This window comes from Petromyzon marinus, unplaced genomic scaffold (genome assembly GCF_048934315.1).
Source record: "Petromyzon marinus isolate PM22_M1 ecotype Great Lakes invasive population unplaced genomic scaffold, UKy_Petmar_22M1.pri1.0 PM_G_Scaffold_57, whole genome shotgun sequence".
In the NCBI taxonomy this organism is placed as follows: Eukaryota; Metazoa; Chordata; class Hyperoartia; order Petromyzontiformes; family Petromyzontidae; genus Petromyzon; species Petromyzon marinus.
In genome coordinates, this window is record NW_027423010.1 from 955,523 (window position 1) to 976,771 (window position 21,249).

At 50.4% G+C, this 21,249-nt stretch overlaps 1 protein-coding gene across 1 annotated transcript; it reads right to left on the minus strand.

Moving 5' to 3' along the window:
- Positions 1 to 1,424: 1,424 nt before the first annotated feature.
- Positions 1,425 to 20,799, minus strand: LOC142918197 (uncharacterized). Its single transcript, XM_076062324.1, has 13 exons — positions 20,754 to 20,799; positions 20,385 to 20,450; positions 18,373 to 18,510; positions 17,566 to 17,764; positions 16,958 to 17,136; positions 12,805 to 13,181; positions 12,440 to 12,605; positions 11,261 to 11,620; positions 3,942 to 4,025; positions 2,945 to 3,287; positions 2,752 to 2,812; positions 1,913 to 2,014; positions 1,425 to 1,694 (listed from the first exon to the last, which is right to left on the minus strand). The coding sequence occupies exons 3-13, from the start codon at positions 18,464 to 18,466 to the stop codon at positions 1,647 to 1,649; spliced, it is 2,013 nt and encodes a 670-aa protein (XP_075918439.1). The 5' UTR covers positions 18,467 to 18,510; positions 20,385 to 20,450; positions 20,754 to 20,799; the 3' UTR covers positions 1,425 to 1,646.
- Positions 20,800 to 21,249: the final 450 nt, after the last annotated feature.

A 21,249-nucleotide genomic window follows, 5' to 3' on the forward strand; every position in this document is an offset into this window, starting at 1 on the left:
TGCAATGTAGGGTAAGGTGATGGTTCAACACAGTACATAAAATCCGTGATTTAGTTCCATCTGTAAAAGATGCTGTTCCAGACATACAGTACCCGGGCGTTTACAAACTAAAGTGCCTCTGTGGTAGTAGCTACATTGGAGAAACCAAAAGACATATCTCGGACCGCATCCGCGAACATAAAGCAGACTTGAAACACGGTAGGACGAACTCCTCTGCCGTGGCAGATCACTGTTATAATTCAGTGGGCTCACATGACATTGACTTCTCCAAGACGGAGGTTCTTTGCAAACCAACCGGCTACCATGAGAGATTCGTTCATGAGGCCATTCACATATACAAGCACAGAGACAATTTCAACCGAGAAGATGGATTCAGGCTTAGTAACCACTGGAAAGATGTTTTAAATCATTTCTGTTCTTAATTAATTGTATTTTTACGATGACCTTCAGACCGCAGCTCTTTCGCCAGCATTGCCTCTTAATTCCTCTCACACCACGGTTAATGGTATAGTTTTACAACATGGAGTATACTAGGGCCTCGCAGCTGTCTCTCTCCCCCTCCTCTGTTCCGACCATGGACGAACTCGTCCGTCTGAACGGGGCCCGTAGCTATCCGTGGTGCTGAAATTTGAGGGTAAGAATCCACCCATTTTTTCGCCATATAGCATTGTGATATATAACGACTTATTGTTGGTAGCTTAGCTGATTGGAGAATATAGAGTTTATTGATAACATGAAGGTAATTTATATTTTAGTTTTTATTGGTTCACTATATAGTACTGTGAATAGCTCAGATGTGTAGTCATTTCTGTGACCAGTCACTAGCTAATCACTCAGTTATTTCAATGCTAAATTCGCCTAGTTATTTCAATGCTAAATTCTCCTGTTTGATTTGTACTAAGTGCCTCGGTGAATGTGTATGCTCTGACTTTAACGTAGCTATTTCTGTAGCAGCTACAAGCTAATCACTCAGCTATTTCAATGCTAAATTCTATGCTAATTCCATTGTCAAGGGGTGCCTCTGCGGATGTGTATGCCTTAACTTAGCTATTTCAATGCTAAATTCTATGCTAATTCCTTTAACAATGGGTGCCTCTGCGGATGTGTATGCTTTAACTTTTAACATAGCTATTTCTGTGACCAGCCACAAGCTAATCATTCAGCCATTTCAATGCTAAATTATATGCTAATTCCTTTGTCAAGGCGCTTTGTTCCTCTCACACAGCTTAAAGGCCGTGATCTGAACGTGGCTCTTTCACTCCAGCGCTGTCCTACCAGACAGTCTCGCCCCTTCACCTGATGAAGGCCGCTTGTGTTGTGGCCGAAACGTCGTGAGAATATTATTGTGTTATTTTATTTTATCAATTTATTATTTTATTCTCATTCTACGTGACTTTACCGAAAGAACCAAACAAGATGAATCATTGCAGTCACGAAAGCTTTAAATCGAAATTCAGTTGGGATCAAACAACAACAAATCTTCTTGGTTCTTTCTGGGGGGGTTCACCCGCTCGCGAAGCGACAAGCCCCGGCGTTGCCCCGGCAACCACGGCAAGATGGGGCGCGGCAAGGTGGAGCACGGCAAGGTGGAGCACGGCAAGGTGGAGCACTCTCGCTCCTCCCCCCCCCCCACCCCGAGCCGCTTCTCAAAAATCTTCCTCCCTCGCCTCGTCGTCATCTTCGTCTTTGAAAACCTGCGGGGGTCGGAATAAATTAGAGAGACGGTGACCGACCCCACCCACCCCCCCCCCCCTGGGATGGCCAGAAGCGGATCGCTCACTCAGCCTAAGCAGGAGCATCGGTGATGTGGGCGGACACTCGCTCACCGCTCGCTCACCGCTCACCGCTCGCTCGCTCACCGCTCGCTGCTCACCGCTCGCTCACCGCTCACTCACCACCCACCCCTCCTCACCGCGTAGTCGTAGCTTCCAGCTCCGCTGTCTTGGTGCTGAGGCTGCGGTGGCAACTCGTGCAGCCCTTCATCCGCCTTGTTGCCACTCTCTAGCGTTAGCAACTACACACGGAGCATCCCCACAACACGCACAGTGTGTGGTGAATCTGTGGGTCTCTGTGTGTGGTGAGTCTGTGGGTCTCTGTATGGTGAGTCTGTGGGTCTCTGTGTGGTGAGTCTATGGGTCTCTGTGTGGTGAGTCTGTGGGTCTCTGTGTGGTGAGTCTGTGGGTCTCTGTATGGTGAGTCTGTGGGTCTCTGTGTGGTGAGTCTATGCGTCTCTGTGTGGTGAGTCTGTGGGTCGCTGTGTGGTGAGTCTGTGGGTCTCTGTGTGGTGAGTCTATGGGTCTCTGTGCGGTGAGTCTGTGGGTCTCTGTGTGGTGAGTCTATGGGTCTCTGTGTGGTGAGTCTGTGGGTCTCTGTGTGGTGAGTCTATGGGTCTCTGTGTGGTGAGTCTGTGGGTATTATTTTGGCAATCGTCATCAGGAGGAGAAAAGAGGGGGATGAAAGCCGCTGAAGCAGCAGGCTGTTTTAAAGTTTTAAAGTTGGGTGTAGCCCAAGGGTCATATACAAAGTGGGCACAACTTTACCTAAAGACCCAAAGAAAATGAATTCCTGCAGTCACGAAAGCTTTAGGTCGAGTCTAACTGTGTCTCTGTATATACACTACACTACTATATACTACACTATACACTACACTACTATACACTACACTACTATACACTACACTACACACTACACAGAATACGGAGAGAGACACGGATGGACTGGGCCTCTGTGTCCTGGCGGTGTGCCACTCACGGAGCCACGGTCGCCCGCCGCGTTTCTCCGCGGTGCCTTGGGGAGCGTGGGGGGATCCTCCCTGCACGCATGTGGGTAGTGGGGGGGTGGTGGGGTAGTGGTGGGGGGGGGGCACAGCGGCAGGTCGTCACACAGACGACCCCGCGGGCACCGCCGACGTCCGCCCGACGTCCGAGAGAAGCGAGCGACTGACGAGGGGCCCCAGGGCTCGTGACGACGCTGACGCTGACGGCGGTGGCGGTAGAGCAGCAGCAGCGTGGCCACCAGGGCGAGGGACACGGCGAGGATCGCGGCCGGAGCGGCCCAGCTGGCCCGGCCCGCCGCCGCTGCCGCCGCAGAATTCTCTGCGTGGCCAAACGGTCCCCCGCGTGGCGTCAGCGTGCCGCCGTAGTACGACGACAACCGCCGCGATGACCACACGCGCCAGGCTAGGTGCGCTTTGAGGCTCGCGGCGCTCGCACCCGGGCGTTGCGGGTCGAGGGAGCGAGACGGAGGGACGGACGGAGACAAAGTTCCCCCGTGAAGGCCCCGGCGGACTGTCGGGGCGGGTGCTGTTAGCGAGTATCAGCAGCTGTGAAGGCCGTGATTGTGACAAACGAGGGGATGGGTGGCCAGAACAGGGACACACACACACGCACACGCAATACACACACATGCACATGGACACACACACACACACGCACACGAACACACACACGGACACACACACACGAACACACACGCACACACACACACAGACACACGCACACACACACACACACATGCATGCACACGCACACGGACAGACACGCACACACACACGAACAGACATGCATGCACACACACACACACACGGACACGCACACACGCACCAACACACACACACGTACACACACGCACCAACACACACACACGAACACACGCACACGCACACACACGCACACGGACACACACGCACACACACATGCATGCACACGCACACGGACAGACACGCACACGCACACACACACACACACGAACAGACATGCATGCACACACACACGGACACACACACGGACACGCACACACGCACCAACACACACACACACACAAACCAACACACACGTGCACGGACACACACACACCCACACACACACACCCACACGTACACGGACACGCACACACACACACACGGACACACACACATGCAACATTCAGAGATGCGAACAAACCTGTTCGTGTGTCCAGTTGCCTGTTCGGACCGAAAGTCGTGAGTTCAACCGGCGTGCAACAGACGGCGGTGGTGGCATCTACATCTGTAGAACGTGAAGAACCAGTGGCATTTACATCTGTAGAACGTGAAGAACCAGTGGCATCTACATCTGCAGAGCGTGAAGAACCAGTGGCATCTACATCTGTAGAACGTGAAGAACCAGTGGCATCTACATCTCCAGAAGGTGAAGAACCAGTGGCATCTACATCTCCAAAAGGTGAAGAACCAGTGGCATCTACATCTGCAAAACGAGAAGAACCAGTGACATTAATATCAACAGAATACGAAAAAAACAGTGACATGTACATCTGTAGCACGTAAAGAACCAGTGGCATCTACATCTGCTGAACGTGAAGAACCAGTGGCATCTACATCTGCAGAGCGTGAAGAACCAGTGGCATCTACATCTGCAGAGCGTGAAGAACCAGTGGCATCTACATCTGCAGAACGTGAAGAGAACGTCAATAACCAGTGGCATCTCCATCTGCAGAACGTGAAGAACCAGTGGCATCTACATCTGCAGAACGTGAAGAACCAGTGGCATCTACATCTGCAGAGCGTGAAGAACCAGTGGGATCTACATCTGCAGAACGTGAAGAACCAGTGGCATCTACATCTGCAGAACGTGAAGAACCAGTGGCATCTACATCTGTAGCACGTAAAGAACCAGTGGCATCTACATCTGCTGAACGTGAAGAACCAGTGGCATCTACATCTGCAGAGCGTGAAGAACCAGTGGCATCTACATCTGCAGAGCGTGAAGAACCAGTGGCATCTACATCTGCAGAACGTGAAGAGAACGTCAATAACCAGTGGCATCTCCATCTGCAGAACGTGAAGAACCAGTGGCATCTACATCTGCAGAACGTGAAGAACCAGTGGCATCTACATCTGCAGAGCGTGAAGAACCAGTGGGATCTACATCTGCAGAACGTGAAGAACCAGTGGCATCTACATCTGCAGAACATGAAGAACCAGTGGCATCTACATCTGCAGAGCGTGAAGAACCAGTGGCATCTACATCTGCAGAACGTGAAGAATCAGCGGCATCTACATCTGCAGAGCGTGAAGAACCAGCGGCATCTACATCTGTAGAACGTGAAGAACCAGTGGCATCTACATCTGCAGAGCGTGAAGAACCAGTGGCATCTACATCTGCAGAACGTGAAGAACCAGTGGCATCTACATCTGCAGAGCGTGAAGAACCAGTGGCATCTACATCTGCAGAAGATAATGAGCTTTGGGTCTCCATGTGAGTCTATGGGTCTCTGTGTGAGTAGTCTATGGGTCTCGGTGTGATGAGTCTATAGGTCTCTGTGTGAGTCTATGGGTCTCTCTGTGAGTAGTCTATGGGTCTCTGTGTGAGTAGTCTATGGGTGTCTGTGTGAGTAGTCTATGGGTGTCTGTGTGAGTAGTCTATGGGTGTCTGTGTGATGAGTCTATGGGTCTCTGTGTGAGTCTATGGGTCTCTGTGTGAGTAGTCTATGGGTCTCTGTGTGAGTCTATGGGTGTCTGTGTGAGGAGTCTATGGGTCTCTGTGTGAGTAGTCTATGGGTCTCTGTGTCAGTCTATGGGTGTCTGTGTGATGAGTCTATGGGTCTCTGTGTGAGTAGTCTATGGGTGTCTGTGTGAGTAGTCTATGGGTGTCTGTGTGGTGAGTCTATGGGTCTCTGTGTGAGTAGTCTATGGGTCTCGGTGTGATGAGTCTATGGGTCTCTGTGTGAGTCTATGGCTCTCTGTGTGAGTAGTCTATGGGTGTCTGTGTGATGAGTCTATGGGTCTCTGTGTGAGTAGTCTATGGGTGTCTGTGTGATGAGTCTATGGGTGTCTGTGTGATGAGTCTATGGGTCTCTGTGTGAGTAGTCTATGGGTGTCTGTGTGATGAGTCTATGGGTGTCTGTGTGAGTAGTCTATGGGTCTCTGTGTAAGTAGTCTATGGGTCTCTGTGTGAGTAGTCTATGGGTGTCTGTGTGAGTAGTCTATGGGTGTCTGTGTGAGTAGTCTATGGGTGTCTGTGTGAGTAGTCTATGGGTCTCTGTGTAAGTAATCTATGGGTCTCTGTGTGATGAGTCTATGGGTCTCTGTGTGAGTAGTCTATGGGTCTCTGTGTGATGAGTCTATGGGTCTCTGTGTGAGTAGTCTATGGGTGTCTGTGTGATGAGTCTATGGGTCTCTGTGTGAGTAGTCTATGGGTGTCTGTGTGATGAGTCTATGGGTCTCTGTGTGAGTAGTCTATGGGTCTCTGAGTGAGTAGTCTATGGTGTCCGTGTGATGAGTCCATGGGTCTCTGTGTGAGTAGTCTATGGGTGTCTGTGTGAGTCTATGGGTCTCTGTGTGAGTAGACTATGGGTCTCTGTGTGAGTCTATGGGTCTCTGTGTGAGTCTATGGGTCTCTGTGTGATGAGTCTATGGGTCTCTGTGTGAGTAGTCTATGGGTGTCTGTGTGAGTAGTCTATGGGTTTCTGTGTGAGTAGTCTATGGGTCTCTGTGTGAGTAGTCTATGGGTGTCTGTGTGAGTAGTCTATGGGTGTCTGTGTGATGAGTCTATGGGTCTCTGTGTGAGTCTATGGGTCTCTGTGTGAGTAGTCTATGGGTCTCTGTGTGAGTCTATAGGTGTCTGTGTGAGTCTATGGGTCTCTGTGTGAGTAGTCTATGGGTCTCTGTGTCAGTCTATGGGTGTCTGTGTGATGAGTCTATGGGTCTCTGTGAGTAGTCTATGGGTCTCTATGTGAGTAGTCTATGGGTCTCGGTGTGATGAGTCTATGGGTCTCTGTGTGAGTCTATGGCTCTCTGTGTGAGTAGTCTATGGGTGTCTGTGTGATGAGTCTATGGGTCTCTGTGTGAGTAGTCTATGGGTGTCTGTGTGATGAGTCTATGGCTCTCTGTGTGAGTAGTCTATGGGTCTCTGTGTGAGTAGTCTATGGGTGTCTGTGTGAGTAGTCTATGGGTGTCTGTGTGAGTAGTCTATGGGTCTCTGTGTGAGTAGTCTATGGGTCTCTGTGTGAGTAGTCTATGGGTGTCTGTGTGAGTAGTCTATGGGTGTCTGTGTGAGTAGTCTATGGGTGTCTGTGTGAGTAGTCTATGGGTCTCTGTGTGATGAGTCTATGGGTCTCTGTGTGAGTAGTCTATGGGTCTCTGTGTGATGAGTCTATGGGTCTCTGTGTGAGTAGTCTATGGGTGTCTGTGTGATGAGTCTATGGGTCTCTGTGTGAGTAGTCTATGGGTGTCTGTGTGATGAGTCTATGTGTCTCTGTGTGAGTAGTCTATGGGTCTCTGAGTGAGTAGTCTATGGTGTCTGTGTGATGAGTCCATGGGTCTCTGTGTGAGTAGTCTATGGGTGTCTGTGTGAGTCTATGGGTCTCTGTGTGAGTAGACTATGGGTCTCTGTGTGAGTCTATGGGTCTCTGTGTGAGTCTATGGGTCTCTGTGTGATGAGTCTATGGGTCTCTGTGTGAGTAGTCTATGGGTGTCTGTGTGATGAGTCTATGGGTCTCTGTGTGAGTAGTCTATGGGTGTCTGTGTGAGTAGTCTATGGGTGTCTGTGTGAGTAGTCTATGGGTCTCAGTGTGAGTCTATGGGTCTCTGTGTGAGTAGTCTATGGGTGTCTGTGTGATGAGTCTATGGGTCTCAGTGTGAGTCTATGGGTCTCTGTGTGAGTAGTCTATGGGTGTCTGTGTGATGAGTCTATGGGTCTCTGTGTGAGTAGTCTATGGGTGACTGTGTGAGTAGTCTATGGGTCTCAGTGTGAGTCTATGGGTCTCTGTGTGATGAGTCTATGGGTCTCTGTGTGAGTAGTCTATGGGTGTCTGTGTGATGAGTCTATGGGTCTCTGTGTGAGTAATCTATGGGTCTCTGTGTGAGTAGTCTATGAGTGTCTGTGTGAGTAGTCTATGGGTCTCTGTGTGAGTAGTCTATGGGTGTCTGTGTGATGAGTCTATGGGTCTCTGTGTGAGTAGTCTATGGGTGTCTGTGTGATGAGTCTATGGGTCTCTGTGTGAGTAGTCTATGGGTCTCTGTGTGAGTAGTCTATGGGTGTCTGTGTGAGTAGTCTATGGGTGTCTGTGTGAGTAGTCTATGGGTCTCTGTGTAAGTAGTCTATGGGTCTCTGTGTGAGTAGTCTATGGGTGTCTGTGTGAGTAGTCTATGGGTGTCTGTGTGAGTAGTCTATGGGTGTCTGTGTGAGTAGTCTATGGGTCTCTGTGTAAGTAATCTATGGGTCTCTGTGTGATGAGTCTATGGGTCTCTGTGTGAGTAGTCTATGGGTCTCTGTGTGATGAGTCTATGGGTCTCTGTGTGAGTAGTCTATGGGTGTCTGTGTGATGAGTCTATGGGTCTCTGTGTGAGTAGTCTATGGGTGTCTGTGTGATGAGTCTATGGGTCTCTGTGTGAGTAGTCTATGGGTCTCTGAGTGAGTAGTCTATGGTGTCTGTGTGATGAGTCCATGGGTCTCTGTGTGAGTAGTCTATGGGTGTCTGTGTGAGTCTATGGGTCTCTGTGTGAGTAGACTATGGGTCTCTGTGTGAGTCTATGGGTCTCTGTGTGAGTCTATGGGTCTCTGTGTGATGAGTCTATGGGTCTCTGTGTGAGTAGTCTATGGGTGTCTGTGTGAGTAGTCTATGGGTTTCTGTGTGAGTAGTCTATGGGTCTCTGTGTGAGTAGTCTATGGGTGTCTGTGTGAGTAGTCTATGGGTGTCTGTGTGATGAGTCTATGGGTCTCTGTGTGAGTCTATGGGTCTCTGTGTGAGTAGTCTATGGGTCTCTGTGTGAGTCTATGGGTGTCTGTGTGAGTCTATGGGTCTCTGTGTGAGTAGTCTATGGGTCTCTGTGTCAGTCTATGGGTGTCTGTGTGATGAGTCTATGGGTCTCTGTGTGAGTAGTCTATGGGTCTCTGTGTGAGTAGTCTATGGGTGTCTGTGTGGTGAGTCTATGGGTCTCTGTGTGAGTAGTCTATGGGTCTCTATGTGAGTAGTCTATGGGTCTCGGTGTGATGAGTCTATGGGTCTCTGTGTGAGTCTATGGCTCTCTGTGTGAGTAGTCTATGGGTGTCTGTGTGAGTAGTCTATGGGTGTCTGTGTGATGAGTCTATGGGTCTCTGTGTGAGTCTATGGGTCTCTGTGTGAGTAGTCTATGGGTCTCTGTGTGAGTCTATGGGTGTCTGTGTGAGTCTATGGGTCTCTGTGTGAGTAGTCTATGGGTCTCTGTGTCAGTCTATGGGTGTCTGTGTGATGAGTCTATGGGTCTCTGTGTGAGTAGTCTATGGGTCTCTGTGTGAGTAGTCTATGGGTGTCTGTGTGGTGAGTCTATGGGTCTCTGTGTGAGTAGTCTATGGGTCTCTATGTGAGTAGTCTATGGGTCTCGGTGTGATGAGTCTATGGGTCTCTGTGTGAGTCTATGGCTCTCTGTGTGAGTAGTCTATGGGTGTCTGTGTGATGAGTCTATGGGTCTCTGTGTGAGTAGTCTATGGGTGTCTGTGTGATGAGTCTATGGGTCTCTGTGTGAGTAGTCTATGGGTCTCTGTGTGAGTAGTCTATGGGTCTCTGTGTGAGTAGTCTATGGGTGTCTGTGTGAGTAGTCTATGGGTCTCTGTGTGAGTAGTCTATGGGTGTCTGTGTGATGAGTCTATGGGTCTCTGTGTGAGTAGTCTATGGGTGTCTGTGTGATGAGTCTATGGGTCTCTGTGTGAGTAGTCTATGGGTCTCTGAGTGAGTAGTCTATGGTGTCTGTGTGATGAGTCCATGGGTCTCTGTGTGAGTAGTCTATGGGTGTCTGTGTGAGTCTATGGGTCTCTGTGTGAGTAGACTATGGGTCTCTGTGTGAGTCTATGGGTCTCTGTGTGAGTCTATGGGTCTCTGTGTGATGAGTCTATGGGTCTCTGTGTGAGTAGTCTATGGGTGTCTGTGTGATGAGTCTATGGGTCTCTGTGTGAGTAGTCTATGGGTGTCTGTGTGAGTAGTCTATGGGTGTCTGTGTGAGTAGTCTATGGGTCTCAGTGTGAGTCTATGGGTCTCAGTGTGAGTCTATGGGTCTCTGTGTGAGTAGTCTATGGGTGTCTGTGTGATGAGTCTATGGGTCTCAGTGTGAGTCTATGGGTCTCTGTGTGAGTAGTCTATGGGTGTCTGTGTGATGAGTCTATGGGTCTCTGTGTGAGTAGTCTATGGGTGACTGTGTGAGTAGTCTATGGGTGTCTGTGTGAGTAGTCTATGGGTCTCAGTGTGAGTCTATGGGTCTCTGTGTGATGAGTCTATGGGTCTCTGTGTGAGTAGTCTATGGGTGTCTGTGTGATGAGTCTATGGGTCTCTGTGTGAGTAATCTATGGGTCTCTGTGTGAGTAGTCTATGAGTGTCTGTGTGAGTAGTCTATGGGTCTCTGTGTAAGTAGTCTATGGGTCTCTTTGTGAGTAGTCTATGGGTGTCTGTGTGAGTAGTCTATGGGTGTCTGTGTGAGTAGTCTATGGGTCTCTGTGTAAATATTCTATGGGTGTCTGTGTGAGTAGTCCATGGGTCTCTGTGTGAGTAGTCTATGGGTCTCTGTGTGATGAGTCTATGGGTCTCTGTGTGAGTATTCTATGGGTCTGTGTGAGTAGTCTATGGGTCTCTGTGTGAGTCTATGGGTCTCTGAGTGAGTAGTCTATGGGTGTCTGTGTGAGTAGTCTATGGGTCTCTGTGTGAGTCTATGGGTCTCTGTGTGAGTAGTCTATGGGTCTCTGTGTGAGTAGTCTATGGGTGTCTGTGTGAGTCTATGGGTCTCTGTGTGAGTAGTCTATGGGTGTCTGTGTGAGTAGTCTATGGGTGTCTGTGTGAGTAGTCTATGGGTCTCTGTGTGAGTAGTCTATGGGTGTCTGTGTGAGTAGTCTATGGGTCTCTGTGTGAGTAGTCTATGGGTGTCTGTGTGAGTAGTCTATGGGTGTCTGTGTGAGTAGTCTATGGGTGTCTGTGTGAGTAGTCTATGGGTCTCTGTGTGAGTAGTCTATGGGTGTCTGTGTGAGTAGTCTATGGATCTCTGTGTGAGTAGTCTATGGGTGTCCGTGTGAGTAGTCTATGGGTGTCCGTGTGAGTAGTCTATGGGTGTCTGTGTGAGTAGTCTATGGGTGTCTGTGTGAGTAGTCTATGGGTGTCTGTGTGAGTAGTCTATGGGTGTCTGTGTGAGTAGTCTATGGGTTTCTGTGTGAGTAGGCTATGGGTCTCTGTGTGAGTAGTCTATGGGTGTCTGCGTGAGTAGTCTATGGGTCTCTGCATGATGAGTCTATGGGTCTCTGCGTGGGGCAGTGTCAATCCTCACCGATGACAGAGAGGTTGACCCTCCCCTCGAAGTTGTCGTGGGGGAAGGTGGCCACGTGGCAGAGGAAGAGGCCCCCGTCGCCAGCCCGCACGTCCAGCAGCTCCAGCGAGACGTCGCCGGGAGGCCCCCCAACGCGGAACCGCAGTCGGCCCGCGAGGGACGAGTTGGAGTACGCCGTGCCGTGCAGCGGGCTGAGTGCGGCCAAATTGGCCCCCGCCCAGACGTTGCCACGGGAGGCCTTCAGCCAGTTGGCCTGCACCACCACCACGGCCGCACCCCACAGAACGCAGCGCAGCAGCGCCACCTTCTGGCCGACCACCGCCGTGACCTGGCCGTCCGTGTCGACACCCACACGAGGGGCTGGGTGGGAAGACAACACAGAGACCCATAGACTACTCATAGAGACCCATAGACTACTCAGAGACCCATAGACTACTCATAGAGACCCATAAACTACTCACACAGACACCCATAGACTACTCACAGAGACCCATAGACTACTCATAGAGACCCATAGACTACTCACGCAGAGTCCCATAGACGACTTAGAGACCGACAAGACTACTCACGCAGAGATCCATAGAGTACTCATAGAGACCCATAGACTATCCTCTTTGGTAATTTCGATAAAGTCACGTAGAATGAGAATAAAATAATAAATTGATAAAATAACACAATAATATTCTTACGACGTATCGGCCACAACACAAGCGGCCATCATCAGGTGAAGGAACGAGACTGTCTGGAGGACAGCGCTGGTCTGAGCGTGGCTGTGTTCGCTCCAGCGCTGTCCTCGTGTTCGCTCCAGCGCTGTCCTCCAGACAGTCTCGTCCCTTCACCTGATGAAGGCCGCTTGTGTTGTGGCCGAAACGTCGTGAGAATATTATTGTGTTATTTTATTTTATCAATTTATTTTATTCTCATTCTACGTGGTGACTTTACCGAAAGAACCAAAGATGAATCCTTGCAGTCACGAAAGCTTTAAATCGAAATCCATAGACTACTCATAGAAACTCATAGACTACTCACGCAGAGTCCCATAGACCACTCAGAGACCCACAAGACTACTCACACAGAGACCCATAGACCACTCATAGAGATCCACAAGACTACTCACACAGAGACCCACTTCACACGCACAAAAATACCTCTCACTCATTCACCCAGCCACCCACTCACCCACGGTGCTGTGTGGTGGAGGGACGGAGACACACGACAGTGGAGACCACTCCCCTGCCTTCCACCGTGGCAAGTCGGCTACCATTCTCACGCGGACGCAGTACTCATCCTCGCGTCCCGGCAGAAGCATCATTCGGTGTTGGTACCGGCATCCGATGAAGCGCTCCTGGCAGTAAGCATCATCATCAGTAGTAGCAGCAGTAGTAGTAGCAGCAACAGCATCATCATCAGTAGTAGCATCATCAGTAGTAGTGTCATTGGTAGTATCATCATCATCAGTAGCAGCATCGCCACCCACCCACTCAACCACGCACATCTCCCGCCACAACCTCCCGACCCCCGTCACAACTCCCGCAATCTCTCACCGTGAGTTGAACGCCGCCTCTTGTCGAAATGTCAACCTGATGGTGGAACTTCACGTCGTGCGACACCAGCGCCCTCCACCCCCGCCCGACGGAGACCAACAACGACAGCTTCCGCACCTCCGGCTCTCCGTCGACCACCGCCTCCAACTCCCCAGCCACCCCAGAACCACCGTCATCACGGCGGTCATCGTCACCGCCGTCACGGTCATCGTCATCGCCGTCGTCGTTGTCGCTGTAGCCATCATCGTCGTTGTCTTCATCGTCACCCACAACACCGCACTCCTCATCCTCATCCTCACCACCATCGCCCTCCTCCTCCTCCTCCCCCCGCGTCAGTTTGTCGAGTCTCAGGGTGAACGACGGAGCGCTGAGCACAGCTGAGACACGGGAGAGGGGGGGTCATGGCGAGGGATGTTTGTGTGATCTCTCCCTGTTCTACAGAGTGAGTGAGTGAGTGGAGTTTGTGTGATCTCCCCCTGTCCTACAGAGCGTGTGAGTGGAGTTTGTGTGATCTCCCCCTGTCCTACAGAGTGTGTGGAGTTTGTGTGATCTCCCCCTGTTCTACAGAGTGTGTGAGTGGAGTTTCTGTGATCTCCCCCTGTCCTACAGAGTGTGTGGAGTTTGTGTGATCTCCCCCTGTCCTACAGAGCGAGTGGAGTTTGTGTGATCTCCCCCTGTCCTACAGAGTGAGTGAGTGGCGTTTGTGTGATCTCCCCCTGTTCTACAGAGTGAGTGTGAGTGGAGTTTGTATGATCTCCCCGTTCTACAGAGTGAGTGGAGTTTGTGTGATCTCCCCCTGTCCTACAGAGTGAGTGGAGTTTGTGTGATCTCCCGCTGTCCTACAGAGTGAGTGGAGTTTGTGTGATCTCCCCCTGTTCTACAGTGTGAGTGGAGTTTGTGTGATCTCCCCCTGTTCTACAGAGTGAGCGAATGGAGTTTGTGTGATCTCTCCCTGCCCTACAGTGTGTGTGGAGTTTGTGTGATCTCCCCCTGTCCTACAAAGCGAGTGGAGTTGGTGTGATCTCCTCCTGTCCTACAGAGTGAGTGGAGTTTGTGTGATCTCCCCCTGTCCTACAGAGTGAGTGGAGTTTGTATGATCTCCCCCTGTTCTACAGAGTGAGTGGAGTTTGTGTGATCTCCCCCTGTTCTACAGAGTGAGTGAGTGGAGTTTGTGTGATCTCCCCCTGTCCTACAGAGTGAGTGAGTGGAGTTTGTGTGATCTCCCCCTGTTCTACAGAGTGTGTGAGTGGAGTTTGTGTGATCTCTCCCTTTCTTACAGAGTGAGTGAGTGGACTTTGTGTGATCTCCCCCTGTCCTACAGAGTGAGTGGAGTTTGTGTGATCTCCCCTTGTTCTACAGAGTGAGTGGAGTTTGTATGATCACCCCCTGTTCTACAGAGTAAGTGGAGTTTGTGTGATCTCCCCCTGTTCTACAGAGTGTGTGAGTGGAGTTTGTGTGATCTCCCCCTGTCCTACAGAGTGAGTGAGTGGAGTTTGTATGATCACCCCCTGTCCTACAGAGTGAGTGAATGGACTTCGTGTGATCTCCCCCTGTTTTATAGAGTGAGTGGAGTTTGTGTGATCTCCCCCTGTCCTACAGAGTGAGTGGAGTTTATGTGATCTCCCCCTGTCCTACAGAGTGAGTGAGTGGAGTTTGTGTGATCTCTCCCTGTTCTACAGTGTGTGAGTGGAGTTTGTGTGATCTCCCCCTGTCCTACAGAGTGTGTGGAGTTTGTGTGATCTCCCCCTGTTCTACAGTGTGAGTGGAGTTTGTGTGATCTCCCCCTGTCCTACAGAGTGTGTGGAGTTTGTGTGATCTCCCCCTGTCCTACAGAGTGAGTGGAGTTTGTGCGATCTCCCCCTGTTCTACAGAGTGTGTGAGTGGAGTTTGTGTGATCTCCCCCTGTCCTACAGAGTGTGTGAGTGGAGTTTGTGTGATCTCCCCCTGTCCTACAGAGCGAGTGGAGTTTGTGTGATCTCCCCCTGTCCTACAGAGTGAGTGTGTGGAGTTTGTGTGATCTCCCCCTGTTCTACAGAGTGAGTGGAGTTTGTGTGATCTCCCCCTGTCCTACAGAGTGAGTGGAGTTTGTGTGATCTCCCCCTGTCCTACAGAGTGAGTGAGTGGAGTTTGTGTGATCTCCCCCTGTCCTACAGAGTGAGTGAGTGGAGTTTGTGTGATCTCCCCCTGTCCTACAGAGTGTGTGAGTGGAGTTTGTGTGATCTCCCCCTGTCCAACAGAGTGATTGAGTGGAGTTTGTGTGATCTTCCCCTGTCCTACAGAGTGAGTGGAGTTTGTATGATCTCCCCCTGTTCTACAGAGTGAGTGGAGTTTGTGTGATCTCCCCCTGTCCTACAGAGTGAGTGGAGTTTGTGTGATCTCCCCCTGTTCTATAGAGTGAGTGAGTGGAGTTCGTGTGATCTCCCCCTGTCCTACAGAGTGAGTGAGTGGAGTTTGTGTGATCTCCCCCTGTTCTACAGTGTGAGTGGAGTTTGTGTGATCTCCCCCTGTCCTACAGAGTGTGTGGAGTTTGTGTGATCTCCCCCTGTCCTACAGAGTGAGTGGAGTTTGTGCGATCTCCCCCTGTTCTACAGAGTGTGTGAGTGGAGTTTGTGTGATCTCCCCCTGTCCTACAGAGTGTGTGAGTGGAGTTTGTGTGATCTCCCCCTGTCCTACAGAGCGAGTGGAGTTTGTGTGATCTCCCCCTGTCCTACAGAGTGAGTGTGTGGAGTTTGTGTGATCTCCCCCTGTTCTACAGAGTGAGTGGAGTTTGTGTGATCTCCCCCTGTCCTACAGAGTGAGTGGAGTTTGTGTGATCTCCCCCTGTCCTACAGAGTGAGTGAGTGGAGTTTGTGTGATCTCCCCCTGTCCTACAGAGTGAGTGAGTGGAGTTTGTGTGATCTCCCCCTGTCCTACAGAGTGTGTGAGTGGAGTTTGTGTGATCTCCCCCTGTCCAACAGAGTGATTGAGTGGAGTTTGTGTGATCTTCCCCTGTCCTACAGAGTGAGTGGAGTTTGTATGATCTCCCCCTGTTCTACAGAGTGAGTGGAGTTTGTGTGATCTCCCCCTGTCCTACAGAGTGAGTGGAGTTTGTGTGATCTCCCCCTGTTCTATAGAGTGAGTGAGTGGAGTTCGTGTGATCTCCCCCTGTCCTACAGAGTGAGTGAGTGGAGTTTGTGTGATCTCCCCCTGTCCTACAGAGTGAGTGGAGTTTGCGTGATCTCCCCCTGTCCTACAGAGTGAGTGGAGTTTGTGTGATCTCCCCCTGTCCTACAGAGTGAGTGAGTGGAGTTTGTGTGATCTCTCCCTGTCCTACAGAGTGAGTGAGTGGAGTTTGTGTGATCTCCCCCTGTCCTACAGAGTGAGTGGAGTTTGTGTGATCTCCCCCTGTCCTACAGAGTGAGTGGAGTTTGTGTGATCTCCCCCTCTCCTACAGAGTGAGTGGAGTTTGTGTGATCTCTCCCTGTCCTACAGTGAGTGAATGAGTGAGTGGAGTTTGTATGATCTCCCCCTGTCCTACAGAGTGAGTGAGTGGAGTTTGTGTGATCTCCCCCTGTGCTACAGAGTGAGTGAGTGGAGTTTGTGTGATCTCTCCCTGTCCTACAGAGTGAGTGGAGTTTGTGTGATCTCCCCCTGTCCTACAGAGTGAGTGAGTGGAGTTTGTGTGATCTCCCCCTGTGCTACAGAGTGAGTGAGTGGAGTTTGTGTGATCTCCCCCTGTCCTACAGAGTGAGTGAGTGGAGTTTGTGTGATCTCCCCCTGTGCTACAGAGTGAGTGAGTGGAGTTTGTGTGATCTCCCCCTGTCCTACAGAGTGAGTGGAGTTTGTGTGATCTCCCCTTGTGAGCCGAAGACACACACACAGGCAGAAAGAGTCACAGACATACACAGCGACACACACAGACAAAGATGACAAAGATCCTCCGTGTAGCCTGAAAAATACCGTTGGGGCAAGTGCTGTTAGTGAGCACCAGACAGACACGGACAAAGAGAGACACAGAGAGAGAGACACAGAGAGACACACACACACAGAGACACAGAGAGAGAGACACACAGAGAGACACACACACAGAGACACAGAGACACACACACAGAGACACAGAGAGAGAGACACACACACAGAGACACAGGCATATGTACAATCTCGTGCCACTCACTTTCCATCAAGGGCAGGACCACAACCGCGACCCAGGGTGAGGATCGTGACGGCGAGGATGAGAAGGAGAATCTCACACGGAGGAGGTAGCGGTCACCGGGATCGTCCAGCGCCGAGGAGACATCGCACCGTGTCTCCGTTGTTGCAGCGCAGACGGTCTGCCAGCGGGCTCGTCTGAAGCTGCGCAGACAGAGACACAGGGAGGAGTGGTGAGGGTGGTGAGGAGCCAGTGGGTGAGAGAGACGTGTGTGTGTGTGTGAGTGAGTGGGTTGGTGGATGAGTGGGTTGGTGAGTGAGTGGGTGAGTGGGTTGGTGAGTGGGTGAATGGGTTGGTGAGTGAGTGGGTGAATGGGTGAGTGGGTGATTGAGTGGGTGAGTGAGTGGGTTGGTGAGTGAGTGGGTTGGTGAGTGGGTTGGTGAGTGAGTGGGTGAGTGGGTAAGTTGGTTGGTGAGTGAGTGGGTGAGTGGGTTGGTGAGTGAGTGGCTGAGTGAGTGAGTTGGTGAGTGAGTGAGTGGGTGAGTGGGTTGGTGAGTGAGTGGGTAAGTGAGTGGGTTAGTGAGTGGGTGAGTGGGTTGGTGAGTGAGTGGCTGAGTGAGTGAGCATCTCACAGTTTGCTCTGAACTCTGTATGTAACATTCAGAAACGTTGAGTTGGTCGTGGTCGTGGTGGTCGAGTTGATGGTTAAAGGATCAACAAGTGGGGGTCTATCCCCTCCATCCCCACTGGGAGCCGCTTCAACGGGGTCCCAGCAAAGGGTCGCCAGGAGGTCTCGAGACTCCAAACGAACATTCAGTGGGAACAGCGGAGCTGGGCAGATGGGGAAAAAACACTCAAGAGTGCGCTAACCACTGCACCACCACTCCTCACTCACACACAGTGCGTTAACCACTGCACCACCACTCCCCACACACTTACACACACAGTGTGCTAACCACTGCACCACCACTCCACACACACAGTGCGTTAACCACTGCACCACCACTCCCCACTCACACCCACACAGTGCGCTAACCACTGCACCACCACTCCCCACTCACACACACACAGTGCGCTAACCACTGCACCACCACTCCCCACTCACATACACACAGTGCGTTAACCACTGCACCACCACTCCCCACACACATACAGTGCGTTAACCACTGCACCACCACTCCCCACACACAGTGCGCTAACCACTGCACCACCACTCCCCACACACTCACACACAGTGCGCTAACCACTGCACCACCACTCCCCACTCACACACACACAGTGCGCTATCCACTGCACCACCACTCCCCACACACACACAGTGCGCTAACCACTGCACCACCACTCCCCACACTCACACAGTGCGCTAACCACTGCACCACCACTCTCCACACAATCACAACCTGGCACCCGATTTATCGACCACCTCGGGCTCTGCTCACCGTGGCTGCTGCACGTGACGAGGTGGTGGAGGAGGAGGAGAGGCAGGATGAAGGGGAAGAGTAGGCCAAGTTTGTAGAGTTTCGACATCGCCATTAACCCCACACGCAGCCAAGCGCCCGCCTCACCCAAGTCACGTGCTGAGGAAATCGATTAAAGGTTAAATAAAAAAATCGGATCGATTCCTATGGGGATAACAAATGCGAATCGATAGTGGTCAAAAATGTAGCCGATGGCATCGATCCCTATTGGGACTGCATTGGAATTGACGTTGGTCGTGAGTGTAAAATGGAATCGAATACATTTTCGATAACATGGGAATTGATTATGGCGATTTGTTCTAATAACATAGGAATCGATCTAGCTAGTGATTTAAAGCGCATAGAATCGAATCCCATTGGGATACCTACCATGAGAATCGATTGTGTTAGAAAAGGAGAGCGTTTAGAATCGATTCCTATTGAGATAACATTGTAGTCTATGAATCAGAATCAGAAAGGGTTTTATTCGCCATGAAAGTTCACACCAACACGGAATTTACTTTGGCAGGATGGTGCATACATTCAACATATAGGAATCTAAAATCTTAAATAAGTTTTAAACAAGTCTTACTATAATAAGGGTTAAAAGTCTAACTAACACCAAGGGGCTGAAGTATATACAATTGAATAAATATCGAATATAAAATAGCTTTAAGTAATTTAAAAATAAAAAATACAAATAGGTTAACATAGTTAATATCGGCAAGGTTTCATCATGTAGATAAAATGTTAAAAACAGTGTTAGCCCTTGGCCTTGTTTAACAGGCCAGCAGCAGATGGGAAGAAGCTGTTTTTATGGCGTGAGGTTTTGGTCCTGATGGACCGAAGCCTTCTGCCGGAGGGGAGTAGCTGAAACAGAGAGTGTCCAGGGTGGGAGGAATCGGCCTCAATCTTCCTCGCTCGCCTCATGGTCCTTGTCGTGTGCAGGTCCTCGAGGGTTGGTAGATTGCAGGCAATTACCTTCTCAGCAGTGTGGATGATACGCTGCAGTCTGCTCTTGCCCTTGGCAGTGGCAGCAGCATACCAGACGGTTATGGAGGATGTGAGGATGGATTCAATGATCGCTTTATAGAATTGCACCATCATTGTCTTTGGCAGGTTGAATTTCTTCAGCTGCCGTAGAAAGTACATCCTCTGTGCAGTCTGCTTAACAGCGGATGTCAAACCACTGTGTCACTCACAACGCACATTGCACGTTGGTGTCAAAATTGTGGCAATTCCAGTAACACTATCCAGAAACTCCACAAGGGAGATGACGCGTCAATGATCGCCCCCTACCGACAGACTCATGTCCACGTGCAGGCCGGTGCAGGGCCACCTTGTGCCACACAGGGGCAGCTGCCACTAGGGGGCGCCCTTCCATTGTTTGAGATGAGGTTCGATACGAAACACCGAGTTGCTGAGGCAATTAGGCAAGCGACTTAAGAGTGCAAATGTTTTATATATTCTTGGTTCTTTCGGTAAAGTCACGTTGAAGGGAAACAATAAAATAATAAAAAATATATAAAACAATTAAATTCTCACGACGTTTCGACTGTAACACAAGCAGTCATCATCAGGTGTGAAAACCAACGGCAAGAACATTTGAAAAAAGTGGCGGTTTGTATTTATCTTAAACATTAGCACCACGGAGAGCGATTTGACAGTTTGTTTAGAAGGACGAGTCCATCTATGTTCGGAAAAGAGGAGGGGGGAGACGAAAAATTAATGTATGTTGCCTGAAAGCCACCGTAAGCGTGAACAATCAATTAAGACCCGAAATGGTTTATCAAATCCTTCCAATGATTGCTAAGCCAGAATCCATCTTCTCGGTTGAAATTGTCTCCGTCGTGAGAATTATATTGTTTTATATATATTTTTATTATTTGATTGTTTCCCTTCAACGTGACTTTACCGAAAGAACCAAGAATATTAATTCCTGCAGTCACCAAAGTTTTAAGTCAAAACATTCACACACGTTGACAAAGCCTCACCATGTGTTGTTGTGGGCAGGTCGCTTCTGATAACAAGAGCGGTATAGCAGCCCAAGCGGGTTTGGCCTGGTGAAAAAAATAAAAAATGCGTGAACATTTACAATAAAACAAAGTTACAAAGTGGCGAGCCGGGTGAAGACAAATTAAACTTAAGCGACATCATTAAAGTGAATGCAATCAGGCGAGGGCAGGAGGCAAGGCCCCGCGTGGCGAGGCCCCGCGTTGTAAAGTTCCAACCTGGACATCGATTCCATGCTCGCTGCTACTCAATTGACATCCCTGAGAGAGAGAGAGGCTCTACCTTGGTAAACAACAACAACAACCACCACCACAACGACCACCACCACCACAACAATGAGAATTTCTCACCTCGAATTTCAGTGCAAGCGCGCACACGGCAGCTTCCTGTTGCCTCGCTGCAGCAGGAAGTAGCATGACGTCACTTCCCTCCCACGAGCGGCTCTCTAACTGAATAAATTACGTTAATGAGGCCGGGACATATGTCGAGGGATGGGGGCGTAGGTGCTGAACCCGTCCCAATAAAATCGCGACGGCTTTCACGAACACATTATGTTAATGAGCCACCAGTCACTGGGCGTAGCTTTGCCCAAATAAGGATTGTACCGGAACAGATATCGGCAGTGACCAAGCAGAGGTAACGTCACGCTCAAGGGCGCGGTGGACGGGGGTGGGGTGAATACCTTGGTGACATGACGTCACTAGCGAGGCACACCTCCCCCTGGCGTTTCACACCGATGAGGTCATGCTAAGTGGTGACGTCACAGAGTGGGGATGGAGTTTAAGTTGATTTACATTCATTTTCCATTGCTCCATCTCTTGAACAGAGACCCCTTGGGTGCGAGAG